General features: G+C 39.7%; 1 protein-coding gene across 3 annotated transcripts in view; it reads right to left on the bottom strand.

Annotated features, from left to right (window-relative positions):
• Positions 1-26,627, bottom strand: part of myo1b (myosin IB) — a 291,804-nt gene that overhangs the window by 118,303 nt on the left and 146,874 nt on the right. For all 3 annotated transcript variants that reach the window (XM_059966898.1, XM_059966897.1, XM_059966899.1), the window contains 3 exons: positions 22,193-22,297; positions 20,921-20,967; positions 19,887-19,950 (listed from right to left, as the gene is read on the bottom strand). In XM_059966898.1, the coding sequence (XP_059822881.1) occupies positions 19,887-19,950; positions 20,921-20,967; positions 22,193-22,297 (216 nt within the window). The remainder of the gene's footprint in view (positions 1-19,886; positions 19,951-20,920; positions 20,968-22,192; positions 22,298-26,627) is intronic.

Genomic DNA, 26,627 nt, shown 5'->3' with positions numbered 1-26,627 from the left:
TACCCCTGACATCCTCCTTGTACCTACTTTCAAGCACCTTTAAACTATGTCCCCTCGTGTTAGCCATTTTAGCCCTGGGGAAAAAGCCTCTGGCTATCCACACGATCAATGCCTCTCATCATCTTATAAACATCTATCAGGTCACCTCTCATCCTCTGTCACTTTAAGGAGAAAAGGCCAAGTTTGCTCAACCTATTCTCATAAGGCATGCCCCCCAATCCAGGCAACATCCTTGTAAATCTCCTCTGCACTCTCTTTATAGTATTCACATCTTTCCTGTAGTGGGGTGAACAGAACTGAACACAGTACTCCGAGTGGGGTCTAACTAAGGTCTTATATAGCTTTAACATTACCTCACTTCCCTTGAACTCAATCCCACAGTTGATGAAGGCCAACATACCATATGCCTACTTGACAATACTACCAACTTGCGCAGCAGCTTTGAGTGTCCTATAGACATGAACCCAAGATTTCGCTCATCCTCCACACTGCCAAGAGTCTTAACATTAATATTATATTTTGTCTTCCATTTTAACTTACCAAAGTGAACCATTCGCACTTAATTGGGTTGAACTCCGTCTGCCACTTCTCAGCCCAGTTCTGCATCCTATCAATGTCCCACGTACCTCTGACAGCCCTCCAGACTATCCACAACATCCCCAACTTTTGTGTCATCAGTGAACTTACTAACCCATCCTTCTACTTCCTCGTCCTGGTCATTTATAAAAATCACAAAGAGGAGGGGTTCCCAGAAGAGAACCCTGTGGAACACCACTGGTCATCATCCTCCATGCAGAATCCAAACTCTCTACAACCACCCTTTGCCTTCTTATGGGCAAGCCAGTTCTGGATCCACAAAGCAAGGTCTCCTTGGATCCCATACCTTCATACTTTCTGAATGAGCCTTCCATGGGGAACCTTATCAAATGCCTCACTGAAATCCATATACACTACATCCACTGCGTTACTGTCATTAATGTGTATTGTCACATCCTCAAAGAATTCAATCAGGCTTATATGGCAGGACCTGCCCTTGACAAAGCCATGCTGACTATCCCTAATCAGGTTGTATCTCTCCAAATGCTCATAAATCCTGCCTCAAAGGATCTTATCCAACAACTTGCCAACTACAGAAGTAAGACTCACTGGTTTATAATTTCAGGTTATCTCTACTCATTTTCTTGAGAAAGGGAACAACATTTGCCACCCTCCAATCCTCTGGTACTTCTCCCATCCCTACTGATGAAGCAAAGATCATTGCCAGAGGCTCAGCAATCTCCTCCCTTGCTTCCCACAGTAGCCTGGGGTGTATCTAGTCTGGTCCTGATCCTGTCCAGTGACTTATCTAACTTAATACCTTCCAAAAGCTCTAACACATCCTCTTTCTTAATGTCTATACACTCAGTTGTTTCAATCCACTGTAAGTCATCCTCATAATTGCCAAGGACCTTTTCCCTGGTGAATACTGATGCAAAGTATTCATTAAATACCTCCACGACCTCCTCCAACTCCATGCACACGTTTCCACTAATGCTCCTGATTAGTCCTATTCTTTCTCACGGCTCATCCTCTTGCTCTTCACATACTTATAGAAAGCCTTGGGGTTTTCCTTAATACTGCTCACCAAGGCTTTCTCGTAGCCCATTCCAGCTCTCCTAATTTCATTCCTGAGCTCCTTCCTGGCACCCTTGTAATTTTCTAGAGCTCCAACAGAAACTAGTTTCTGGAACCTTTCATCAGGTTGTCTTTGCTTTTTAATTAGATTCTTTATATCCTTTGTACACCATGGTTCTTTTAAGCTACCATCCTTTCCCTGCCTCAGTGGAACACACCTTTGCAGAAATGTGGCAAACGTTCCCTAAACATTTGCCACATTTCTGCTGTGCATTTACCTGAGAACATCTGCTCCCAATTTATGTTCCCAAGTTCCTGCCTAATATCATCATATTTTGCCCTACCCCAATTAAATATTCTCCAAAATTGTCAACCTATCAAATTGCCAGTAGGCTGGGTCCTTGCCTGTTGCTGGAGAGGACATTTATATATTTGTCATGGCCCCAGCAATCTCATCTCTTGCTCTCTCAATAATTGGGTTATATTCCATCAGGACCTGGGTTCTTTAAAAGACACAATGCTACCTTCTTCATTCAAAAATGCCCTAGCAAATTAGTACATTCCACACTTATCTCCCTAACCTCTATATCCTTTTTAGTAAATACTGATGCAAAGTACTCATTTAGGACCTCACCCACATCCTCCACTCCCAAGCACATGCTCCTCCTTTATCCTAGGTATCCTCTTGCTTTTGATGTATGCAGAGAATACCTTGAAATTCTTCTTGCAAGAAGAATATCTTGGAATCCTACTTGCAAGGCCCCTCCTGGTTTTTCTGACTACAGTAAAGTACTGAAAATTTGCCACAGACTTTGGTGGTGCTGAATGAGCAGATTTTACAAATTAACTTTTGCTATGCCTATTAATATCCCAACACATTTTGATTCACATATTTGTAAATATCTTACATAGTAATATAATACATTTTCCGTGAACCTGTTACGTTTACAGGGACCACAGGAAACTGGGTCCTGCTGAGTTTCATTGTGTTTAAATGGAGTGCAGGAAGCCAGGTCCTAGTGTGTTTAAATGGAGTGCAGGAAGCCAGGTCCTAGTGTGTTTAAATGGAGTGCAGGAAGCCAGGTCCTAGTGTGTTTAAATGGAGTGCAGGAAGCCAGGTCCTAGTCTGTTTAAATGGAGTGCAGGAAGCCAGGTCCTAGTCTGTTTAAATGGAGTGCAGGAAGCCAGGTCTTAGTGTGTTTAAATGGAGTACAAGAAGCCAGGTCCTAGTGTGTTTAAATGGAGTGCAGGAAGCCAGGTCCTACTGTGTTTAAATGGAGTGCAGGTAGCCAGGTCCTAGTGTGTTTAAATGGAGTGCAGGAAGCCAGATCCTAGTGTGTTTAAATGGATGCAAGAAGCCAGATCCTAGTGTGTTTAAATGGAGTGCAGGAAGCCAGATCCTAGTGTGTTTAAATGGAGTGCAGGAAGCCAGGTCCTGGTCTGTTTAAATGGAGTGCAGGAAGCCAGGTCCTAGTGTGTTTAAATGGAGTGCAGGAAGCCAGATCCTAGTGTGTTTAAATGGAGTGCAGGAAGCCAGGTCCTAGTGTATTTAAATGGAGTGCAGGAAGCCAGGTCCTAGTGTGTTTAAATGGAGTGCAGGAAGCCAGATCCTAGTGTGTTTAAATGGAGTGCAGGAAGCCAGGTCCTAGTGTGTTTAAATGGAGTGCAAGAAGCCAGGTCCTGGTCTGTTTAAATGGAGTGCAGGAAGCCAGGTCCTAGTGTGTTTAAATGGAGTGCAGGAAGCCAGGTCCTGGTCTGTTTAAATGGAGTGCAGGAAGCCAGATCCTAGTGTGTTTAAATGGAGTGCAGGAAGCCAGGTCCTGGTCTGTTTAAATGGAGTGCAGGAAGCCAGGTCCTAGTGTGTTTAAATGGAGTGCAGGAAGCCAGATCCTAGTGTGTTTAAATGGAGTGCAGGAAGCCAGATCCTAGTGTGTTTAAATGGAGTGCAGGAAGCCAGGTCCTAGTGTGTTTAAATGGAGTGCAGGAAGCCAGGTCCTAGTGTGTTTAAATGGAGTGCAAGAAGCCAGGTCCTGGTCTGTTTAAATGGAGTGCAGGAAGCCAGATCCTAGTGTATTTAAATGGAGTGCAGGAAGCCAGGTCCTGGTCTGTTTAAATGGAGTGCAGGAAGCCAGATCCTAGTGTGTTTAAATGGAGTGCAGGAAGCCAGGTCCTAGTGTGTTTAAATGGAGTGCAGGAAGCCAGGTCCTACTGTGTTTAAATGGAGTGCAGGAAGCCAGATCCTAGTGTGTTTAAATGGAGTGCAGGAAGCCAGGTCCTGGTCTGTTTAAATGGAGTGCAGGAAGCCAGGTCCTAGTGTGTTTAAATGGAAAACCAAAAACAGAACCAGGTAAGCTTAAAGGGAATGCTTGAAACAGAGTTTAATGGCAGCATGGGAAATTAGGTTCCTGTGTATTTCAATTGAAAGGTGGAAACAGAACTGTTAAGTTTAAAGGGAGCACAGAAAATATCACCAGTCAAATGCCAAAACATCTGAATTTCTGAATAATAAAAAGCACGTTATCAAAGTTTTACTGTACTTTCAAAATCAGCCACAGCAATCTCAATTGTTTGCCATACCACAAATCAATGATGTACTTAAATGCTGTCCTTAAAAAAGAATCAACAGAACTATATTCCCATCCAATTATGATCTCCCAAAAAGATCAGGCTGTTAGCTATGTGGGATGGAGGGCAAAGGTGGTTGGCAGTGTGGAGATGTGGAAATATTGTGCCCTTTATAACTGAACTGGATAAATCTGCCAGCACTTTTATTAATGAGAGCTAACAGGCCAATAAAGACTGTTTCTTAGTGATACAAAAGTATTGCTGAAATAAAATCTCCTACATTTCAGCTGTTAAAATGCTTGTTACATGAAGTTTATCAGGTGTGGGGGGGGGCATCAACAGCTATACTGTGTAAACTGAAGTACATATAAAACATTGTAAATGTACACTGCAGAAAAAGAGAATGTGAAGAGAGGCTTACATGTTGGCAACATATGCCTTTAGATACCTTACCATGCTGTTTTAAATGTCCTTAATCAATTCATTTTATGAAGCTATTAGCATTTACAATAAACATTTGTGTGGGCTAAATACTGGAACTATTGTAGAGGTGGCAGAAATTGTATCACCCACTTCAATATTTAAGAGAGCTCTTTGTTTCCCCATTGTCTCTTTCACTATTATAGGATGCCAAACTCCAAATTAGCAATGAACAAACTCTTTCTGAATGTAAACTTCAAGCATTTTGTCTGAGACATTCCTTCTATTAATGCAGTAAAAATGAACTTCAGGATCAATTAGCTTCTACAGCAAACTCTCAACAGATTTCTCAACATCTGCCTACACTAAGGAAATGGGTGCAGAGCTTACTATAATTCTTGTTTATATACAATTGTGCATTAAAATGTTACCACAAATATTTTTGGCAAAAAGTAGAAATTTGCTTTTGAGATGATAGGGCCAGCAGACAATTCATAATTCTAACATTCCCAGAGATGGATCCAAGTGAAGGTTATACAGGCTGGACATGGGGTTATGACACTGTAGCTTTGATTCACAATAACACACTTCCTGTGGGATGAACTGTACAGATCCCTTCATGATCCCTAAAATGATACACTGTACTGTACAGCTTGAACATTTCTGAAGAGCTCAATGCAAGTTTATATAACTTTTTTCTGATAAGTAATATTGAATTTTAAAACTCAATAATGAACTTTAAGTTAAAAATACTTAGCATTTCATTTAACAAAGGCAATCGATAACTCTAGCTGATGATGGTTTAAAAATTAATTATCCCAGTAATTACAATTAAGAGGATTGCATCTAAATACATTTGTATAAACTCACCCAGTCTACCCATGTCATACTAAAAAGGGGTATGGTTTAGAACTACTTCAGTTAACGAAAAAAGGCAGCATGTTCCCACACGGGATTTGGGAACAGTTTGCATATGGTCTCATTAACAGTTTTGTTAGTAAAGGCAATGTCCATTGTCATAATGAGCCACCATTATCAAGTTACTGGTCTGATCATGCCTATGTCAATCCTTTGAATGAGGTATCCATATTGTCACACATGTTTTCTCCATTCCTAGACTCCTGGAAATTGTTCTAAGTGGAATTCCTATTTTGTGCTGATTTAAATAATTTCATTTAGGTAATGACTGTGGGATGGTTATATTTTTTCTCATTCTGTCCAGGTTAAGGAATGAAGAAAAAACAACCAAATTTTTCAGATCATTGGAAAACAGGATTAGGCTTTGTCATGGTACCTCCATCCCTACTAGATGATTAACATGCTAACACTATCTATCCAACCTCAGCATGCCTCCATTGGTATTGCCTCCACTGGCATACTGTTGGAAGGTAAATGGTGCATATGAAACAGTGATATGTCTAGAGCTTTCAGAAAAGAGGAAATGTTTAATCTAAATATGAATATTTGCTTCAAGCATGCCATCACAGGTTTTTATGCACCATAAGGGAAACAAAGGAATAGAGTAGAACAGAAAAATGGAGGTGATGTAGAGGTTCAGTTGTGAAATCAAGATGCTGCTCAGCCTTTTCCTGCTCCTGCCTATATTGTTCGTGCATTATACAAATGAATAGGTTTAATGCTCAAACGAACAATGTGTATTTCAAGCAGGCATCAACCGCTAACTCAAATAGAAATGCTTCAACCTTTCCATAAAAAGAATCACACTGCCAAACTAATATAAAAATACAATCAGAAAAATTTCCCTGATATATATCCTCATTAATTTTATTTTTGCAAACTTTAGCAAAGGATCAAAATATGTCACAAAGTTATTTTGGTAAATGTATGCTGCACTTCTGGGACAGACATTCAAATATATTTGTGCCTCCCTTTACTTTTCTGTCATTATCGCTCAAAATCCATTTGATTTATACCACCACTAATGAATGCCTGTAGTTCAGCCATCCACAAATTTCCTTTTTGTGAAACACACTGAATCAGCAAATTAACTCAAGCTTCTGTTGCAAACTGACTTTATTAAATAATTCCTGGGTACATTGTTCACTCTCCCTGCAATTAGCCCTGCATTACTAACATGTGCAGCATTCTAAAACAATACAAAATAGTCTAAAATAAATTTTGTGCCTGTTCTGTCTTAAAACAAGGCAACAATTCTTGCTATTGATAAGCACCGATATGTTGAAGCTAAAACCAATTTACTGATATTAAATTTATTGCAATAATTGCCACAAATTATTTTCATGCTGGCGGTTGATCAGTAGGAGGGTAATCTGGTGATAATTCATTCCTTTTATGATTTCATTGCTTTAAGTTTATTTCCTCATTAACCCAGTGGAAGAAAACATTTCCTGAGGAATTTTAAGAATGGATATTTGTCTCAGATTTTTGATTGTTTGTATTATCTAAGTTGGCCAACATTAACCTTGGTCTGAATTGTTTATGAAGTAATGTTGCAGAAGCCCAAGAACCATGATAGGCTACTTAGCTCCTAGGACATGTTCCTTCATACTGTAGCTGATCCGTGGCCTACTTCCATAGAGTATCACTGTTTTTATAACCAACTTGCAGGCAAGAGTGACTGCAAGGAAGCATCAATTACTACAATTACTTTAAATTAGTAATTGACCAAAACTATTGGCAGGATTTTGTCTGCAATTATCTAGATGAACCTTTACAAAAATAAAATGCTCAAGTTAAAAAGAAATCCTTTTGGGCTTGCAGTGTAATTGTTATGAGGCTCAAAACCTACAGTACAGATTGGCAGTAGTCCAATCTGCAGACTCATTCTCAAGGCACTCAGGCTTATCATAATAGCACTACAAATGATGTGTTTAAAACATTGCAGCTAAATCATAATAAACATCATTTATATTTCAAATGAGGTGAGCTATTCAACAGGTACACACAATAGATTGTTTTGAAGTATAGGAAAGCACAGTATGATCAAGGCTTTGGTGGTGATAGACTAGTGAAATTCCGTTTAACATGCCTATCCACTTTTATGCCCTCTTTTAGATACTACACAGCAGAATTTTCCAGAGAACTCAGTAAATTTAAAGGGAATATGGGAATGGGGCTCAGGTGTATTTAAATAGATTCAAAAATCATCATCCTATGAAAAAGGTGTCAAAACTTTGGAATAGTTAGTTGGTCACCAGATTATCCAAAGGTTCACATCCCTCTGAATAAAGAATCCCACATTATTTAGCCCCATATGGCAAATCCTTAATTGCCTGTAACAGCTATTTTGGGATTTCACAACCAAGGAAATATCTTTGCATCATCTTCCCGATTATGGCTTTTATACATTTCATTGTAAGTTGAGAAGTCAGACATAAAATGAAAATAAAATATAATCTAGTTTGCAAAAATACTACTAATTTCTAAAGGTATTTTAAAAGCAAAATTTGAGGCAAAAGAGAAAGTCACTTTCAAATATAATGCCATTTCCATCACTAAAACTTCATAAAAAATCACCAAATATTCATAGAGGCCAGTGTATCTTATTAACACCATCTTCCAATCAATTCTGGCGGATGCAATTCAGGTTGAATGTGCTCTGTAGATCCAGTTTGGTGAAGATCTCGGTCCAACAGAGTGCTTGGAATGTGCTATTCATCAAGGGAACAGAGTTGCGGTTCTTAATGGTGATTTTCTTGAGTCTATGCAGGGACAGAGATAACCACCCTTACTTTTGTCAAAGAAGAATCCTGCACTGGCTGAGGACGGGGATTGTCGAATGAAGCCATGCTGTAGAACTTCGGTGATGTCCCTGTCTTAGGTTGCAGGAGGGAAGGGGGAGAACAAACAACCTCAGGAAGGAGAGGTCAATCGTGCAGTTGTGTGCTCTATGAGGCAGCAAGATGCTGGCTTCTCTTTTATTGAAGGTGACGTTCAAGTTGTGGTATTCCTGTGGAAGTTTGGTACGGTCAAAGGATTCCTCTGTCTCCAAGGATTTACGGGGTGAAGTCAACTGTGGTTGCAGGTAGGTGGGTCCTCAACTCAGAAGCAAATCAGATGACCAAGCGAATTGCGAGTTATGATTGGACAGCCAGGGGTGACCCAAGATGAGAGGAGTAATGGACAAGTCAGTAAGGAGGAATAAGATGGATTCATGGTGGTCTCCGCTGCTCATGTGCACAAGCTATGTGCATTCTCTGACCATCCCAGACACAAAAGACATCTATCAATGGCCCTGAAGCAGAATGGGTGAGAGGTAGGCTTGGTAGGGAGTCCAAACTGCACCCACAGATTCCAGTCCAGAAAGTTACCTGTAACAACAGAATCCACCAGGGCCTCCTGTGTGTGTAGAGCTGACAGGGTGTGGAGGACAAAGAGACTGAGTTAGACCATGGTACTGGAACAACGGGCTGTGGGGGAGTTTACCAAATAGAAGGCACCTCACCGCCATCTGGCGGTGCCATTTCCCAGGTGCAGTGGGCATTTGATGTATGGGTGCTCTACAGCAAACACGCTCACGCTCTTGGTGGATTAAGGAAGCTCTCCCTAACTGCACAGATTCTGGAGGCATTCCTGAGGAGGGTCCTGCAGCCAGAAACAGTTCTGAAAATGGAGCTGGGGCTCTGATCTAGAGGGCCATTCCATAAGATGGGTGTTGAGGCTTTCAAGATCGAAGGGTATCTCGCGGGTAGTTAGCTCACCTTTTAAGTGCTCTGAGAAGCCCTGATGGTAATCGGTCAGCAGCAATTCTGCACTCTTTTGCGAGGGTCCTGAATTCCACAGTGCAATCCAGTGCCAAGTGTGAGCCTTGACACAGGCAAAGTATCTGATCTGCTACCTCTTTTATACTTCCCAGACCTCTGAAAACCTGCCACAACTCTGCAGTGAATTCCTCACATTAATTGCAGATAGTGGTTTTATCGTCCCAGTTAGTGCCAGCTCAGGTCAGAGTTCGCCCAGTCAAGAGAGAGAGGATGGAGGCAACCTCGGCTCTGTCTGTACATTACAGAGATGGACAGAACTCCAAGTGAAAGACCCACCAGGACAGGGAGTTGTGCCATCAAACTGGGGCTCCAAGGGAGGAGGTTGACTGGTGTGGGGTTGCTGTAGTGAGACACAGAAGTGCCTGAGAGTGGTTAGTAGAAGGTCAATAAATTCGTGCTACTCTACTAGGTCAATCACTGGTTCAGCTATCACGTCAAGAAATGTAGAGGAGGTTTGGCCCAAAAGCAGAGCAGCAGAGACAATTCAGCAATGAATGGTAACTTTAATAATAGACTGCAAAATTACAAGCCATGAGGAGCCACAAAGCAAAAGGGAACAAATACTGAACACCATAGGCAACAAGGTAACTGAAGGCTAGGAGCAACTGGATGAGGCTGGCCGGTTCATATGAGTAAAACAGGGACTGTGGATGAGAGTTGGGTTTAAATAGGCTGCAGGTGATGAGTTGGAAATGAGAAGCAGGTGACTCCTGTTAGCTGGGTGGTGATCGAAAGATGCCTGCTTCTGCAGGCCTGAAAGCTGTGGCACTACAATGTCACTTTTGTGCCAGTTTTATGCATATAACCTTTGTAAATCTGGTACCACATCAGTTATATAATGACAGCAAAATATACCAACCCCTCAAGAATTGGCAAAATATCCAAAGATACAGAAACCACAACACTACTAATAAGTGGGGCTAACTTCAGTAGCCCCAAGAAAGGGATGGTGGGGCTATGTTGTGAGATTAATCTGAGCCACTATTTACGAGGAGTTTGTACATTCTCCCAGTGACCCACATCGGTTTCCTCTGGGTGCTCTGGTTTCCTCTCACTGTCCAAAGTGGTTGATAGGTTAATTGGTCATTGCAAGCTAAAGTTAAATCAGGGGATTGCTGGACAGTGCAGCTCAAAGGACTGGACAGGCATATTCTGCACGGTATTTCAAGAAATACATTCTTTACAAAACATGATAGTTATAATTACAAAGGTTACAATGTCCAGCCAATGCTATCAGTACCACTAAGGAGATGCATATTTCGGCAGGGAACCCAAATTTGAGCAGCTACCGAATTTGGAATAAGTTTGATAGTGAAGTATATTGCAGGTGTACGGATGGCTGTTCTCCATGAGGATATTCTTGCTGAAGTATAGATGCTTATTAACTATTACTCACTGGGACTGTGGTTGGACAATTGCACCTTTCACATACTGGACAAACAAGCCATTGAGTTTCAGTTCATTTCTCTCTCCGCCCTCATCTAGCAACTTGCCCTAATCTATGCTGCCTCTGCTTTCCCTTTCAGTCACACTACTGCACTCCCAGGGCACTGCCATTATGCATCAGTTCTGGGACCATCTGTTTCATGCTGATGCCCGAGGTCAGAACAAAATCATTCAGAGATCGACAGTCCACTCTCAATAGGTTTCAGCGTAAAAAAAAACAAGCACTTAGACAACTGTAGCAGCAGCTGGTGTGAATCGATTAGCAGCCAACCAGTTAGTAGCTGATAATCCTTTTAAAAGCACTAATGGAATCAAAGTTGCAGGGCCCAGGCCTGAGAGTGTGGAAAGAGCCAACATTAGGCCATAATAAGCGAACTTGGGGCAGAATCAAAGTGGCAGGGCCCAGACCCAAGAGAGAGGAACAAGTTGATGTTTGGCTGAATTAACCACAGAGCCAGATTGAAAAGGTCGGGGTGTCAGGGTCACAGGCGAGGGATAGGCTGGTGTTCAGCTCGCTCCTCTGTGAGGTTTACTCATCTCTACGCTAAACTGAGGCTGTGGCCTGCAACCAACCTTCTCCTGGACAGGCTGTAGAAATGAACAGTCTTCATGGCTGTTCATATGTGTGTGAACATTCTTTTGTGTTTATCCTTATAGAAGAATATGAACTCACTTTTGTGATCTTTGGCTTTGAGTGTTACTTGTTTAACTTTTATTGTATGCACAATTTGTTCTTTTTTCACACATTGGGTGTTTGATGATCTTTTTTAAAGGGTTTATTGGGTTTCCTTGTTTTTGTGACTACCTGTAAGAGGATTAATTTCAAGGTTGTATATAGTATACATACATTGATAATAAATGTACGTTAATCTTTAAAAGAGGGTTCATCCTGAAGTTAAATGGGCATTCTATCATGAGTGATTAAAATGGGTATCTGGAAACATATTATCTCAAAGCTGTAGCACTGGAGTTCAATTGTCATTGCATATTGTTTGGTATTATGCCTTCTCAGAGCACCTCTGAAGGACAAAGCTGGAGGCACACTCTTGCCCTCAGTGACCATACTTTGTGATACGTCCATCAGATATCTGTACACACTGTACACACTATACACACTATCTTGAAACTGAAATGACATCTGTAGTATCAGATCAAAACTACACACTACAGATCTAAATTCTGCAGCCAAAAAACCTTTAGTTGAACAAGGCGTACTGACAACAGTTCATAATTTGGAAAAGAGAACAGCATGTTACCAGTAGAAAAAAAGAGGAACATGTTTTACTTCATGCAACCCCAGAAGGATTGCCCCCAGTCATTTCATTAATGCTGTCTTGTCACTGGAATTAACTAGTTTAATTTTAAAATAAACATATCATTGATTTCTTACTAGGATTTCTTTCCCACCAAGCCTTCGATTACCAGTCCTTTTTAATTACTGCTAACCCTCAGGGTCTTTAACATGAATCACATATGTGACTATGTACAGGCCTACACTTTCTGCACACACTCACTCAATCTGCCTATATGATGCTCTGATGCACTTAAGAATGCCTTAAATGGTAAGGCAGTTTCTTTGTTGGGAAACTGGTGCTTCAGGCCCTGTTCATTTCCTGTATTGCAATCCTATTCCAGACTCACAGCTGTGTGAGCAAGTTGAGCATAATTCTGAAGGCAAGAATTTGCTTGCAAATAATCACATAGAGTCTAAAAAGGGATTTCAAGTCATTTCAATAAAATTTCTAAATCAATACCTACTCTTATCACTTACAATGCACAACTTTGTATGGTGCTATGGAAGGTATAATAAATTCAGTACCACTATTTTCTATCTTTGACTCCCAACTTTGATGCAGTCAAGGAGTTCAGTTGTGTAGCCACAGCTTCCTGCAGCCTCCCAAGCAGTACAATGTTAGAGTGATGAATTGGACCCAGGTTAGACTCGATACACTCCAGCAACTTTGTTCATGTAAATAGATAGGAATGGCTCTCAGACTGACATGTTTCAGGTAATTTAAAGAGTTAATTAATTCAATTATAAGGATAAGGATTTTCTACTGTTCTAATCTGATTTAATGCTTTTTAAAAATTTTTAAACACTATCATTTAACAATTTGATAAAAAAATTAATAAACAAAAGGTTTTGAATATTTTTCTATGTGTGAGAATGTTTCCAATGTTTAGAGACACTGAAGTTTTTAAATAATTTGGATAACTGGTAAATCCAGTAAAGTGCCTGAGGAACTCTGGGTGTGGTCTTCGACACTTACTCTGCTCAGGCCCTGTGCTGTATAGGGTGACATTGGTCAGCAGCTGGCTTTGGACAATATATTGCGCTAGAGGTGTGGGAGTGGGAACAGGAAGGGCAGTGGGCTTGCCCCCCTCTGAGATGTGGCAGGATGATATTGTACGTGATTCATGGGCTGTATGTAGTTAGTTTCCTTTCCCTGCTCCTCCTCTATTACCCTGTAAGTTTTTTCTGCTAGTCTTGATTGCTATTGTTGAAACTGTTCCCTGATTTATCAGTTGTTTTCTAATCTGAACATCTTATTGTCTCGTACATAAAAACAGTTTGCTCTTACTTTATCTAAATTCCTTACAATATTAAAAAAAAACAGCTATTTTGAATACAGTGGACTATAGTTAACTGGGGCACATCAGGACCAGTACATTTTGGCTCAATTAAGAGGGTGCCCCAAGTTGCCGGTTTCATGGAAATAGACAAACCACTGTTTAATTGAGTTACAAATTATGTGTTTAAATGAAATGTAGAACAAATTGAAACACTATTAGTACTACTACAGTATTAGTTTTTTTTAAAAAACCTGTACGGGAGAGTTTTTTAAAAGTGGAAAGTTTTTGCACTGGGGCAGTTCCACTCTCTCAACCTTGGAAGTCCGGGTCCAGTGCTACAAAGTTGCCATAACTGGGGTTTCTTGATCGCAGTGTTTGACCTAGACTACTTCTGTGCCATGACATATCCCTTCACTCTCCACAGAGAGCTTCAGAACTGCCTGTTGAATCTCACTGTACAAACGAGAAAATCTGCAGATGTCGGAAATCTGAGCAACACACACAAAATGCTGGAGGAACTCAGCAGGCCAGACAGCATCTATGGAAAAAAGTGCAGTCAATGTTTCAGGCCAAGACTCTCCATCAGGACTGGAGAAGAAAAGAAGTCAGAGTAAGAAGGTGAGGGGAGGGGAGGAAGAACACAAGGTGAAAGATCAAATCGGGAGAGGCAAAGTTAAAAACTGCAAAGTTGATCAGTGAAAGAGATTTAGGGCTGGAGAAGAGGAAATCCAATAGGAGAGGACAAAAGGCCATGGAAGAAAAGGGGATGAGCAACAGAGGAAGGCGATGGGTAGGTAAGAAAAGGAAATGGGAATGGGGAATGGAGAAGAAGTGGCGTTGGGGGGGGGGGGGGGGGGGTGGGGAGAGACATTACCAGAAGTCTGAGAAACAGATGTTCATGCCATCAGGATGGAGGCTGCCCAGACAGAATACAATGTATTGCTCCTCCGACCCAAGTGTGGCGTAATCGCAACAATAGAAGAGGCCATAGACTGACTGACATGTTAAAATGGGAATGAGCAGTAGTATTAAAATGGGTGGCCATTGGGAGATCCTGCTTTTCCTGGTGGACAGAGTGTAAATGCTCACTGATGAAGGCATGAACGCTGATTTCTCACACTTCCAGTTAATAACACCCACCCCCACCTTCACCATACTCCATTCTCATTTCCCTCTCCTTATCTGCTTACCCACCCATCACCCCCCTCCGGTGCTCCTCCCCTTTTCCTTTTTCTGTGGTCTTCCGTCCTCTCCAATCAGAATCCCCCTTCTCCAGGCATGTATTTTTCACCAACCAACTTCCCAGCTCTTTACTTCACCCATCCCCCTCTCCCAGTTTCAGCTATCTCCTTGTGGTTCTTCCTCTCCTCCACCCACATTCTTACTCTGACTCCTCATCTTTTCTTCTCCAGTCCTGATGAAGAGACCCTGACCAAAACGCTGACTGTACACTTTTCCATAGATGCTGTTTGGCCTGCTGAGTTCTTCCAACATTTTGTGTGTGTTGCTTAGATTTCCAGTATCTGCAGATTTTCTCTTGTTAGTGTAGATAATAGACTGCTTTCATACAATTTTTGACTATTGCATCTATCCAAATCATTTAAGATGATTGTCGATATCTTCAAATCCTTTGTAATTCCTAACTTACTGAAGTAGAGAAATTCTTTCATTTTCACTCCCAGTTGTCTCTGGCATCTCAAAGTTTAAAGTACATTTACGGTCAAAGCATGTATACATTATACAAACTTGAAATTCGTCTCCTTACAGACAGCCACAAAACAAGAAACACAACAAAAACCATTAAAAAAAAAGTCACCCACAAATGCCCAATGTGCCGGGGGAGGGGGGAGTGGAATAAAAATCAATCAAACAACACAGACTGAAGGTGAGCCCTCAGACACGAAGCCACTGCAGTCGGAGCAGGACTACAGCTTCAGCCTCAGTGCAGCAAACGTTGTGGTGCAGTGAGCAGAACCAGCCTAACTCTTGCCTCTGGTTCCACACTCAGCTTTTTCAATCAATCTGGCCCAGCATTTAAATCATCCAAACATCTGGCATTCCTCACTCTAAGAACCGGGCCCTGTCTCTTCAATACGCTCTAGGCCTGGACCTGCTGCCACCTTTTGACCTGTACAAGACCTTTCCAAATCAGCCTGGTGATTAGATTAATCCAACCTCACTCTCGGCTTAGGTGGATGGGCCCCGAATCTGCCTATCCTTTGCTCTGACTTTTCTCTGCATCACTCTCCCTGACTTCATTTTGAACATGCCTCGACCTTAACTCTGACCATCTCACACCTGCACACTTTGACCCTCGAATCAGCCTCACCTTCACTCACCTTTTCATTGGCTGCAATGATCGTTTACCATAATATTTTATCAAAAAGGTTTTATTAGTAAAGTATTTAGATGCATTTATTGTCTTGGAACTGCCAGTAAGCAGTCAGTTGCCCTCAGAAGTGCCACCTTAAACCAGATACCTGAATGCTTGAAACCACAGTGAGCAAAACAGTTCTGAATTGTCTTACTGCTTATTTCTCGCCAACTATCAGTGATAATAATCACTGATTTTTAAACCGAAGCACATGCAACTGACGCTATTTAAAAACATTTGTTCTAAGCGTGGTGTGGTATCTATCGGCCACGCAAATGCACGTGTTTGATGCTAGTTAGAAATTGTTTGGCAACAGTCTCCTGTCCCAATTTAAGTGGCATAGAGTCACAAATAAATAAAGGGAATCCTGGCTATTTTCTCAATTAGTTTATGCTCTTCCAGAGTTGTCCCATATGAGCTGTTGCCCCAATTAACCATAATCCACTGTATACCTTTATCCTTCTTTACTCAAAGGAGAACCATACAATGGTACTCTTTTAGACCTGGGACCACTCTGGTAAATAATAGTGCCCTTTTCCCATCCTTCCTTAAGTATAGTACCCAGAATTGAACAAAATAATCTAGCTTGTGTTTAGCATAACTTCCTGAGTTTTTGTATACAGGTTCTATTTATAAAGTATAAGTCCTAATTTGTTATTAATTCCTTTGTCAACATTTAGAAATTTGTGTACAAATAACCTTGGTACCTTTCTTTTGCATCCAGTTTAAAAGTGAACACTTCAGTATTATGCTGTTGTTTCGTTCTTCTGATTAAAATATGCCTTACTCTCCTCTGCACTGAATTCTGTTTGCCTTCCCACTTTTCCACTCCTGCTTCTGACACCTTGCTGACAACTACTATCTTCTTCAATATTTATTGTACTTCAAAGTTTCATGCTGTTTGCAAACTTGGACACAGTAACCTGTAACACCACAGTTCCAATGCACCAAAAGCAGTGTTGACCTTGTACTGGACCTTGAGGCAAGCAGATTTACCTCACCAGTCTATAAAGAAACACCTTTTCATCACAACTCTTTATTATCTCGTTCCATACAGGAATTAAAATTTGACAAGTTTTGGAGAACATGTCACTCACATTTATTCTTAATGTGCTTGATAACTGAAAGAGGGAATGATGGTGGTGGGTAGAGGGGAGTGCCCATGTCCTTGTTTACATATATATCCTCCCCGTCCCAGTGCTATGCAACTTCCTGCTTAATCAATTATATATATTTGCAACAATCACATTCTTTTCCAATAGCAACACACACAAAATGCCCGAAGAACTCAACAGATGAGGCAGCATCTATGGAAAAGAGTAAACAGCCGTTGTTTCAGGCCAAGACCCTTCAACAGGACTTATCCACTAGCTTCAGTTTTATGGTATATACTTGTAATTGTCATTACCATTAGAACACTAATGACCTTCATTAATGCAGCAGTAAGCAGCAGCTGGTCAACTCAGACTACCCTTTTTGCGAAAATCAATCTACTATTAGCATCTTTGAAAACTGAGAAAAATTAATTGGGCCTGAATTCTGGAAAATGACATAAAAATTTATACTTATTATCAAGTCAACCCTGATCACAGGATCGCATATCAACATTTTCTGAAACTCCTATTAGCACACTTTGGAATGAAAAGTTGGAATTTAACAAGCAAAAAAAAAAGACTCAGCTGTAAATAATGCAACCCTCATAAATACATGGTGTGTGAATACCTCCTTTATTTTATTGGGCTATTAAAACCAAAGTCTGACGTGATTCAAATAGTTATCATTGATACCAATTTTGCATTTCAAACTTGAGTAAATGTAACTGAAGATGTTTTTCTATCTTGAAAATGTAATGGATTGTATATATGAAAATATACAAAGATAATTTAACCTAGCTTTCAAGTTATCATTGGATATGGTACAGTTTTACATTCTATGAGATCTCACATAGATGTCTAATTGATGTCACAATGGAGAGTCAAAAAAGATTTCTGATACTTTTGTAACAGCTGGTTGCAACCAAAGAAGTATTTCCAAAGAGCACTCACTCTTGTAATGTGGGAAATATTGCTGTTAATTTGCACATAGCAAGATTTATCAAATATCAACATGAGAATAATCAGATTTACTATTTTTTCCTGCTACTAATTAAGGGTTATGGATTGGTCACCTTACAAAGGAAGGATGATGAAAAGATAATAAGATCCACTTGACCTTTTATAGTGACCTTAGTTCAACATACCATCTAAAATATACCATTCCCTCACTCCCCAATCCCAGCCCATTGGGCTACAATTCCTCAGCACCTATTGACTCAGAGGCAAGACTGGTACAAAATAAGCCATTTAACCTTATGAACTGGAACTGTATTTTTTGAAGCGGGAGCATTTTGAAAGACTATAGAACAAGTATGATGGGCTAAGTAAGCACTTTGTATGCAGTATCATTCCATGATTGCTATTGTTACCAGCTACAGTACTAGCCTTCTTCAAAAGGAAAATTGCACAATTCACCAGAAGAATTTCAAGATTTCAAAATGCAGTCACACACCTCAGTTCCTGGCACAACTGGAATGATACCTGTCTATGCAGGCCTGGATGATTCTCATCAGGTCACATCTAATGTGTTCTTAAATGCTGCAATTATAATATTTCAGGGAGCTGCTGTCTGAATAGCTTTATATCCTTCTATATAGAAACAATTCAATGCTATACAGTATATTGTGTTGTACTTTAATATCATTCATTAACAATGACATGTTAATGTACGTGTAAAGAAAATGCATTTTAAATGGGCAGCATGGAACTTCATGCAGCATAGTATTTACACTGTGCACTTGATAAAAACTCTCAGGTGATCCAGTTTATTTGCTTCCAATTATTCTGACTACATCTGCCGAGAACATCTAACTGAACTAAGCACATCTAGTCAGCACAGTGTGTTCTGGAAGTGGATATTCTGTTCATTAAATCTGTGCACCACCACGAACCACAGTCTTCAGCAATATAGAAATGTTTGGTCCAGTCCACAGGAAACTAAATGTCCTATTAATCACAATGAAAAGGTACTATTTAGTTCACTGTTAGTAAGTGAAAGCTTTGCATGTGATTGCTTAAAAATATTTGTGAGATTAATGCCTTTTCATATTACAGTAGGACAAGAACTCAGATAATTCAATGTGCACAGGACAGGAAGAACAGAGGCAGATGTGCACACAGACAATAAAGAGGAATAATGCATTTTTCAGAAATGAGTACAATCCATTGACTTTCCAGATACAAAGTTCTTCAGATCTAAGATAAACTGGATCCTGTTTTTTTATCGTTACACATTTTCCTTTATAGGATATTTTTCACAGAATAATGATATAAATTATAGTTCAGAATCGCATATATTTTGAGGAAGAATTAAGGGCTGCCATTAATTCAGTCTTTCTCTGGTTTCAGTAATAAGTTTGAATAAATGTCCAATAAGTATTTTATCTTCTTTCACTGCTCACTTACGTCTCCCCAACTGCTTAGTGGCCCAGAGAAAAGTACAGCTTCAGCTTTGTTAAAGATGCCACATAAATGCAGGAAGTTACCATCACGTTTCAATATAACTACCACCTTGAAATCCTTACCTGCAACCACACAACATGGAGCCTATTCTTAATTCAAAGTGTTCCAGTAATTTTTGAGGGCAAACATTTCCTTTAAATTACCAGATTATTCACAATCATTATTCCTTTGGTCACTAAAGTGTCAAAGCAACTAACAACATTACTAATAAAATTAACATGTTCAATCAAAGTAGCAACCCATCCATCCAAAAAGGCTTCAAACTTCAGGGTCCGTATTGTATTGAACTGAGAGGAATAAAGGATCCTGAAATTCTTCCCTCAGTGGAAGTGATACATTATCTGTGATGTATATTCCCGGTAAATATCTTTGACCCCACAGTTCTTCAGTCTGTTGATAAAAGTTTTGCTCAAAATACTGCAGTTTGTTATAGGCATCTAAAAGTGATCTGTGCTTTCTATTATCTCTTTATCATACAACTCCGTACTTCACAGCACATGAACCTCGCCAATTTAAAATCATCTTAAGTTCAAACAAAACATCAGATGATTGTGATTTAACATGTTGTTTTTATTTGGGAGAATTACTTACAGTTGCTGATAACACCACCAAGCGGGTCGCCTTTAAAGTCAAATTCAATATCCATATACTTTCCCTGTGAAATAGAAATGCTTGGTTGAAACCTGTGGTGAAAGTGATGCAACAGAAAGTTTAAACAAAGTCCAAACCTGTCTCAGAGTGATAGTGGTGAATATAGAGTCATATAGTATGAAAAAGGCCCACTGGCCCAACTTGTCCATGTGACTGTGGTGCCCAGTGAGGTCTAAACCCCTCCTACACACATACTTATCTTGGTGACTTTCTAAACATCGCTAATGTGTTCACCTCAACCACAAGCATAATTCTGTGCTGACTGTCCCTAATCATACACTGTCTCTCCAAATGTCAGCCCCTCAAAAACCACTCCAGCAATTTACTGGTGTCAGAGTCATGTGATGGGTTGGAGAGGGACAGGATAGAACAAAAATATGCTATTCATAAATATGATTAATAATAATTTCAATTGTGTTCTTTTATTCTATATCGCAGGTATTCTCACAATGAATTGAAAGATTTCTTACAAAAGAAGACAATAAATTATTTTTATTGTTTTCATTCATAATTGACTACATAACGTAAAAGTCCTGAGCTCACTGCAGAATCTATGTACATTATATGGTAGTAGGGGCCCTTATCACAACTTAGACAGTATAAAGAAAACATGTAGGTTAGTAACACAAAGTCTGAAAAATCATACCTGCTAGTTGAACCCATAACTTCTGAAAGATGTGTCATATCAAACAATGTGATCAGACATTGTGTGAAATGTTCATGTAGCACAATCAAACCATAAAAAAGATGAAATGGAAGATCTGGCATCTGGCATAGAGTAATTTTCTAATCTCAAATACCACAGAATTAACCTAACCATGTCTACAATTGACTTTAGAGATTAAAATCACGCACCGTTTATTGGTTTCAGAGATGAAAACAAAATGTTTTTTGATTTAAAAAAATAGCAAAATATTCTGATGTAAAAGCCAAGAGAAAATTCAGAACTTATACTAAAAATAAAAATTACTTACAAATCTGGAAGAATTGTCATTCCTCACTGTTTTGGCATTTCCAAAGGCTGGTGGAAAAGGGGAAAAAAAGGGAATTTGCTTCATACCACAAAATTAAAATAGGAACCAACCACTGTCTTGTGCAATTCATTGTTATAATCTCATCCCAAGCTTTTATAAAGCATCATTCATTTCCTTTTCATTTGATCAGCTGGAAACTTAATTCACATTCTTCTACAATTCAATATCAAGGAAGGAATAAAATATGAACTAGATGAGCTTCAGAAATAAATAGCAGATGCATTCCAGGAACTAGGCTGAATGTACCCTTGTATGATTGGGTGCGAGATTTAATGCTGGCATTCCAGCTTATTTTACCGTCATTAACAGTTTTTGTCACACTATTATCAAATTAAATGGCTTTCCAGGCTATTTCAGAGGAATTATGCTGCATGCACATTGTTTAGATTTTCAAGTTTCCTCCTCTAAACAGATGTAGAGAATGAGATCAGGTTCTCCTGATCAGTAATTCCATTATCACTAATTCCATTACTGATACCAGATATGCATTTATTAACCATTTAACTAGATTACAGTGGGTCATGAGTCTATTCTTCTGATCACTACTATAGCATAACCAATATGCTACCTTTGCCATAGCTTTCACATCTTAAATTCAGTTGTAAGAACACTACAGCACAGAAACAGGCCATTTGTCCCATCTAGTCCATGCTGAACTATTAACCTGCCTAGTCCCATTGATCCGCACCCAGGCCATAGCCCTCTATACCCCTCCCTTCCATGTACCTAACCAGATTTATAATAAATATTGAAAATGAACCCAAATCCACCACTTCCGCTGGCAGTTCATTCCACACTCCCACCACTCTCTCACTGAGGAAGTTACCCCCTCCCCCCCAGGTCCCTTAAACATTTCACCTTTCATTATTAACCCATGACCCCAGTTCTAGTCTCTCAAAGCCTCAGTGGAAAAAGCCTGCTACCCTACTATACCCCTCATAACTTTGTATACTTCCGTTAAATCTCTGCCTGTTTGTCAATGGAAACTCTAGAATTTTCCTGTGGACTGAAACCATGATTCAATGGCACCACAAGGTAAGTCTCACATGACAGAACATTGAAACCAAATAATAAAATGGACTGCATCATGGTTATTGTCAGTATCAGTGTAAGATGAATTGGCATTATCTGATGGATTTCTTTAAACTTAGTCTCATAACTATAATCTTCCCTATTAAAGCAAGATAATGTGTTAAATATTCTTGAACTTACCCTCAAGCACAGGGTTTGATTGTAGCAGTTGCTCCTTAACTTGATTGACCTCTGCTCCCTTGCCACAAACAGCAGCAACATAGGACATAACCAACTTGCTTGCCTCTGGAGAAATGAAAAATCCTTTTAGTAATTTGACCCACTGTCAAAATAGTAGGTAGCTCTTAACGCAACATATTTGAAAAGTCAAAGAATACAAGCGTCTATGTGTAAAATTATCTGTCCAATCCAGAAAATGATTCAGCTATATTTGTGCAAAGCATCTAGATAAGACATCTAATCTTTGTTGGATCCATTGTTGTTTATCATCTATGGGGAAGGCTTCACGAGTAAACCCCAAGGAAAAATCTGGAACTGAAGTTCGTAAGGCAGTCTTATACTGAGTTCAACGTTAAATGGCAGCTCCTGTAACACCACTAGTGCCGAATTGTATCAGTCTCTGCCGTTCCTTTGGATTTGTCAACTGCATGAAGAGGGAGCCTGCTACATGCTTGCTCTTCATATTGCACCTCCCCAGCTTGCACATTACCATAGGCAACTGGGGTGCAACATCTGTGGCCAATCCCAATCATCAAAGGGCCTCACCGCAGGAGGGAGCTGGCAGAGGAAGGGCTATGGTGAAAGACAGAGAGACTGACATACTGTGTAATGGGCAGTTTCTGTGTCATGGTTTCTAAAATGGCCTAATTTGCCTTTCATTAGAAAGGATCAAAGTATTGTCCACGTTATCTGATTTATGCAAGGACATGAAAGAAATTGACTTATTGCATGCTTGGCCATGTAAGAGGCCCAAACCTGTCTTCTGAAAACTGGCTTAACCCAGTTTCTGTTTGAGTGTTTTGCAGACTTGACTCGGCCTTTTCTCCTCAGAGCAATAGAGGATGAGAGGTGACTTGATAGAGGTGTACAAGATGATGAGAGGCATTGATCATGTGGATAGTCAGAGGCTTTTCCCCAGGGCTGAATTGGTTAGCACAAGAGGGCGTAGTTTTAAGGTGCTTGGAAGTAGGTACAAAGGAGATGTCAGGAGTAAGTTTTTTTTTAAAAAACGCAGAGAGTGGTGAGTGCGTGGAATGGGCCGCTGGCGGTGGTGGAGGCGGAAATGATAGGGTCTTTTAAGAGACTCCTGGATGGCTACATGGAGCTTAGAATGATAGAGGGCTATGGGTAAAGCCTAGGTAGTTCTAAGGTAGGGACATTTTCAGCACAGCTTTGTGGGCCGAAGGGCCTGTATTGTGCTGTATGTTTTCTATGTTAACAGTAAAGGTATTGGTCACTAAAATTGGGACGTCCGTAGAACAAGTGCAATTTGGTTCAATTTCCGTGTACCTAGTTAGCTCTACTCCCTAGCTCGAACAGGAGGAACAGCCAATTAAATATCAAACTTGCAAACTGCCTGAGGCTGTGTATCTAATTTGTGAGCATCTTCCTGAGTAACAGGAAGAATAGAGGGAGGAAGAGTCAACTGGGACATAATCATCAGAATTTTTCAGTTTCTCTACATAACAGTTCGGGATATTTTTTTTTGTATCTTAGAAACTGTATTTTGGCTCCTTCACAATACTACTTGACGTTGTGCCTGCCAGGTGCACATGAAGGACATTCACTGCCCAGGCTCTGTGATGAATATCCACTATCTACTCCAGGAGAACTGCAGGAGTTCTGACAACAGTTTTACAGCACAATCACCTTGCATGACAAGTATCAGTGCTGATGTGGGGAGATGTTGCCCTGAGCTTGTTTCAATTTATTTTGATAACAACTGTATGTGAAAGAGAACAACTACCACTAACCACAAAACAGATCCAGTATTTCATTATTCAGGAAGAGGGAAGCTTAATAAAATGTTAATTTGGAAACCATAAAATTATTTGTTCTGAAATGTGTGGGGGAAAAAAAATTGAGCATCATTTAATGATGCAGCAAAAGGGAACAAACGCTAACAGTCTCTTCTTCAATGTTAGCCCAGCTTTAATATTCATTGTCATTTTAATGAATCACATACAGTTAGAATTTGGGCAACTGCCAACAACATGAAGAATCTGATCGACAACAATTGAAGAAGCATTTCAGGATTTATTTCAACAAGAATTTATTATTTTTTTTATTTACTTAGAGATAGAGAATGGAACATTCCCTTCCGGGCCAATGAGCTGCACCACCAAGCAACCCTCCTATCAACCACAAGCCTAATCAAAAGACAACTTACAATGACCAACTAACCTCCTAACCAGAGCACCTGCAGAAACCCATGTGGTTCACACTGCTTACAGACAGCGCAGGAATTAAACTCTGAAGTCCGGAAGCCCCTGAGCTGTAACCACATTGTCTAATCCCTATGCTACCATAGCACCACTTTTTTTTAAGGAAGTGGTGATGAGGTCAATTATTTGAGCTCTACCATATCTCCTTACTTTCAGAAATAACCAAAAAAAAAATGAGTGCTGAAAAACTAAAGTAGACAAAATGTGCTTCAAAGATTTACAGCCACATTTGAGAAGTTAAGATTAGGGCATTTTTGGGTTTGATACCGTGGACCTGGACAATACTTATCCGTCCATCAACATCTTAATACAGATTATGTGGTTATTATCCCAGTACTTTCAATGAGAAATTATAGTATGCTACTTCTCTGCCATGTTTCCTACAGTACATTGACAATGTTTCAAAGTGTACCACAGTTGCTTCACAGCCCTTTGGGACTCTGATGAAGCTCACATTTTTCTTCCAAATGATTTTACATATGCTGATTTTTCTTTCCCTTCATTCCAAGCCAAGCAAATTAGTCAATTAACTTTTATGTTCAAGTAAAAAAAACAAAAAATTCAATATAGACTACTTTGTAACAGTAACAGAATTCAGAACAGTAAACTTTAAACTGGTTAGTTCATATATTACATGTTACTCAACTTTAATTTGACTTTAGTTAATCAAAAATAAATGTATTTGAAAGCTGATTCATTTGGTTGTAGCCAAGGAAAAGATCCTGTAGAAGCAGAAAGATGATTTCAAACAAGTGTGTGCGGGTATGCTAGCAGATTGTGTCAGAGAGAGGTTGCAACTGGCATTAACTACATTCTGCCTGCGATTTCACCACTGTAGTCCAACAGTGGACACATGTTGAAGTGCGGTTCTAACACAGGAACTTGAAGCAGCTCCCTAGTAAATACAAAGCCTCAGAGCTTACGCCAGATCGAACCAAGGCAAGTGCTTCAGGTCCACTCTATTCTATGCAGAGGAACAGCTGCAAGTCATTTCAGTGGGGCATCATCACTCGCTGCCATCCGTCATCACACCATTACATCTGGTCTAAGTTGTGTGGAGTTTGTCTGAGATATCTAATTATTCCAATCTGGACTGGGAAGTTCCTTTCACTCAGGTGACAGAGGTGTAGGAATGCTGCAGTACAAGGTTAGAGATATGAACTATAAATATTTTTGGATTAAATGAGCTTGCTAAACTCTTTGCAGAGAAACTTAGAAGTATTCTAAACCATGACAGGTTTAAGATGCAGGCTCAAAGTGCTTTACATAGATTGTAAAGACAAATTAATATTGTCATAAAAATATGAGACAAAATTTAAAATCATAAGTAAAGACAAGCATTATATAGAATAAATGCAATTGAAGATACCAAATTATATAAATGTAATCAACATCAACAGGCATTAAGTAATCCTATACATAAGCCAAATTAAAAAAGTAGATTTTTAGATGTGTTTATCATAAGACCATAAGAGATAGGAGCAGAATTAGGCCATTTGGCCCTCTGAATCTGCTCCACAATTTCATCACAGCTGATTTATTATCTCTGTCAACTCCATTCTCCACCTTCTCCCAAGTTATAAAGCTATACAGTACACTGAATAAAGTCAATGGTCACGTCACAGAACAACTGCCAGCTCCATCAATTGAGAATATTGATGTAGGAGAGTTACCACTGGAAAATGTTTTGTAAAGGGAAAACATCGATATAGCACCTTTCACAATCACAAGTCATTCCAAAGGTCAGACAATGACGTTTTTTTTTGTTATGAAGTCTCGATATTTATTGCTTATTTATTTGTTATTATTATTTGTGTGTATTAGCACACTTATTTTTACACACTGGTTGAACGTCTCAGTTTCACTGAGTCTATTATGGTTATTATTCTATAATACAGGTGTCCCCCACTTTACAAATGTTCACTTTACGCCACTTTGCTTTTACGAAAGACCTACATTAGTAACCTGTTTTTGCATTACAAAGAGGATTTTTGCTTTTACGAAAATTTTTCCCATATAAATTAATGGTTCTTCGCTTTACACCATTTGGGCTTAAGTAAGGCTTCCTAGGAACGTTCTACCTTTTGTAAGGGGGGCGGAACACCTGTAACACAAACAAAATGCTAGAGGAACTCAATAGGTGAGACATCCATGAAAAAGAGTATTGTTGA

This window comes from Hypanus sabinus, chromosome 4, assembly GCF_030144855.1.
Source record: "Hypanus sabinus isolate sHypSab1 chromosome 4, sHypSab1.hap1, whole genome shotgun sequence".
Lineage (NCBI taxonomy): Eukaryota > Metazoa > Chordata > Chondrichthyes > Myliobatiformes > Dasyatidae > Hypanus > Hypanus sabinus.
Note: the sequence above shows the minus strand (reverse complement) of the source record. Positions and strands in the feature narration are given on the sequence as shown.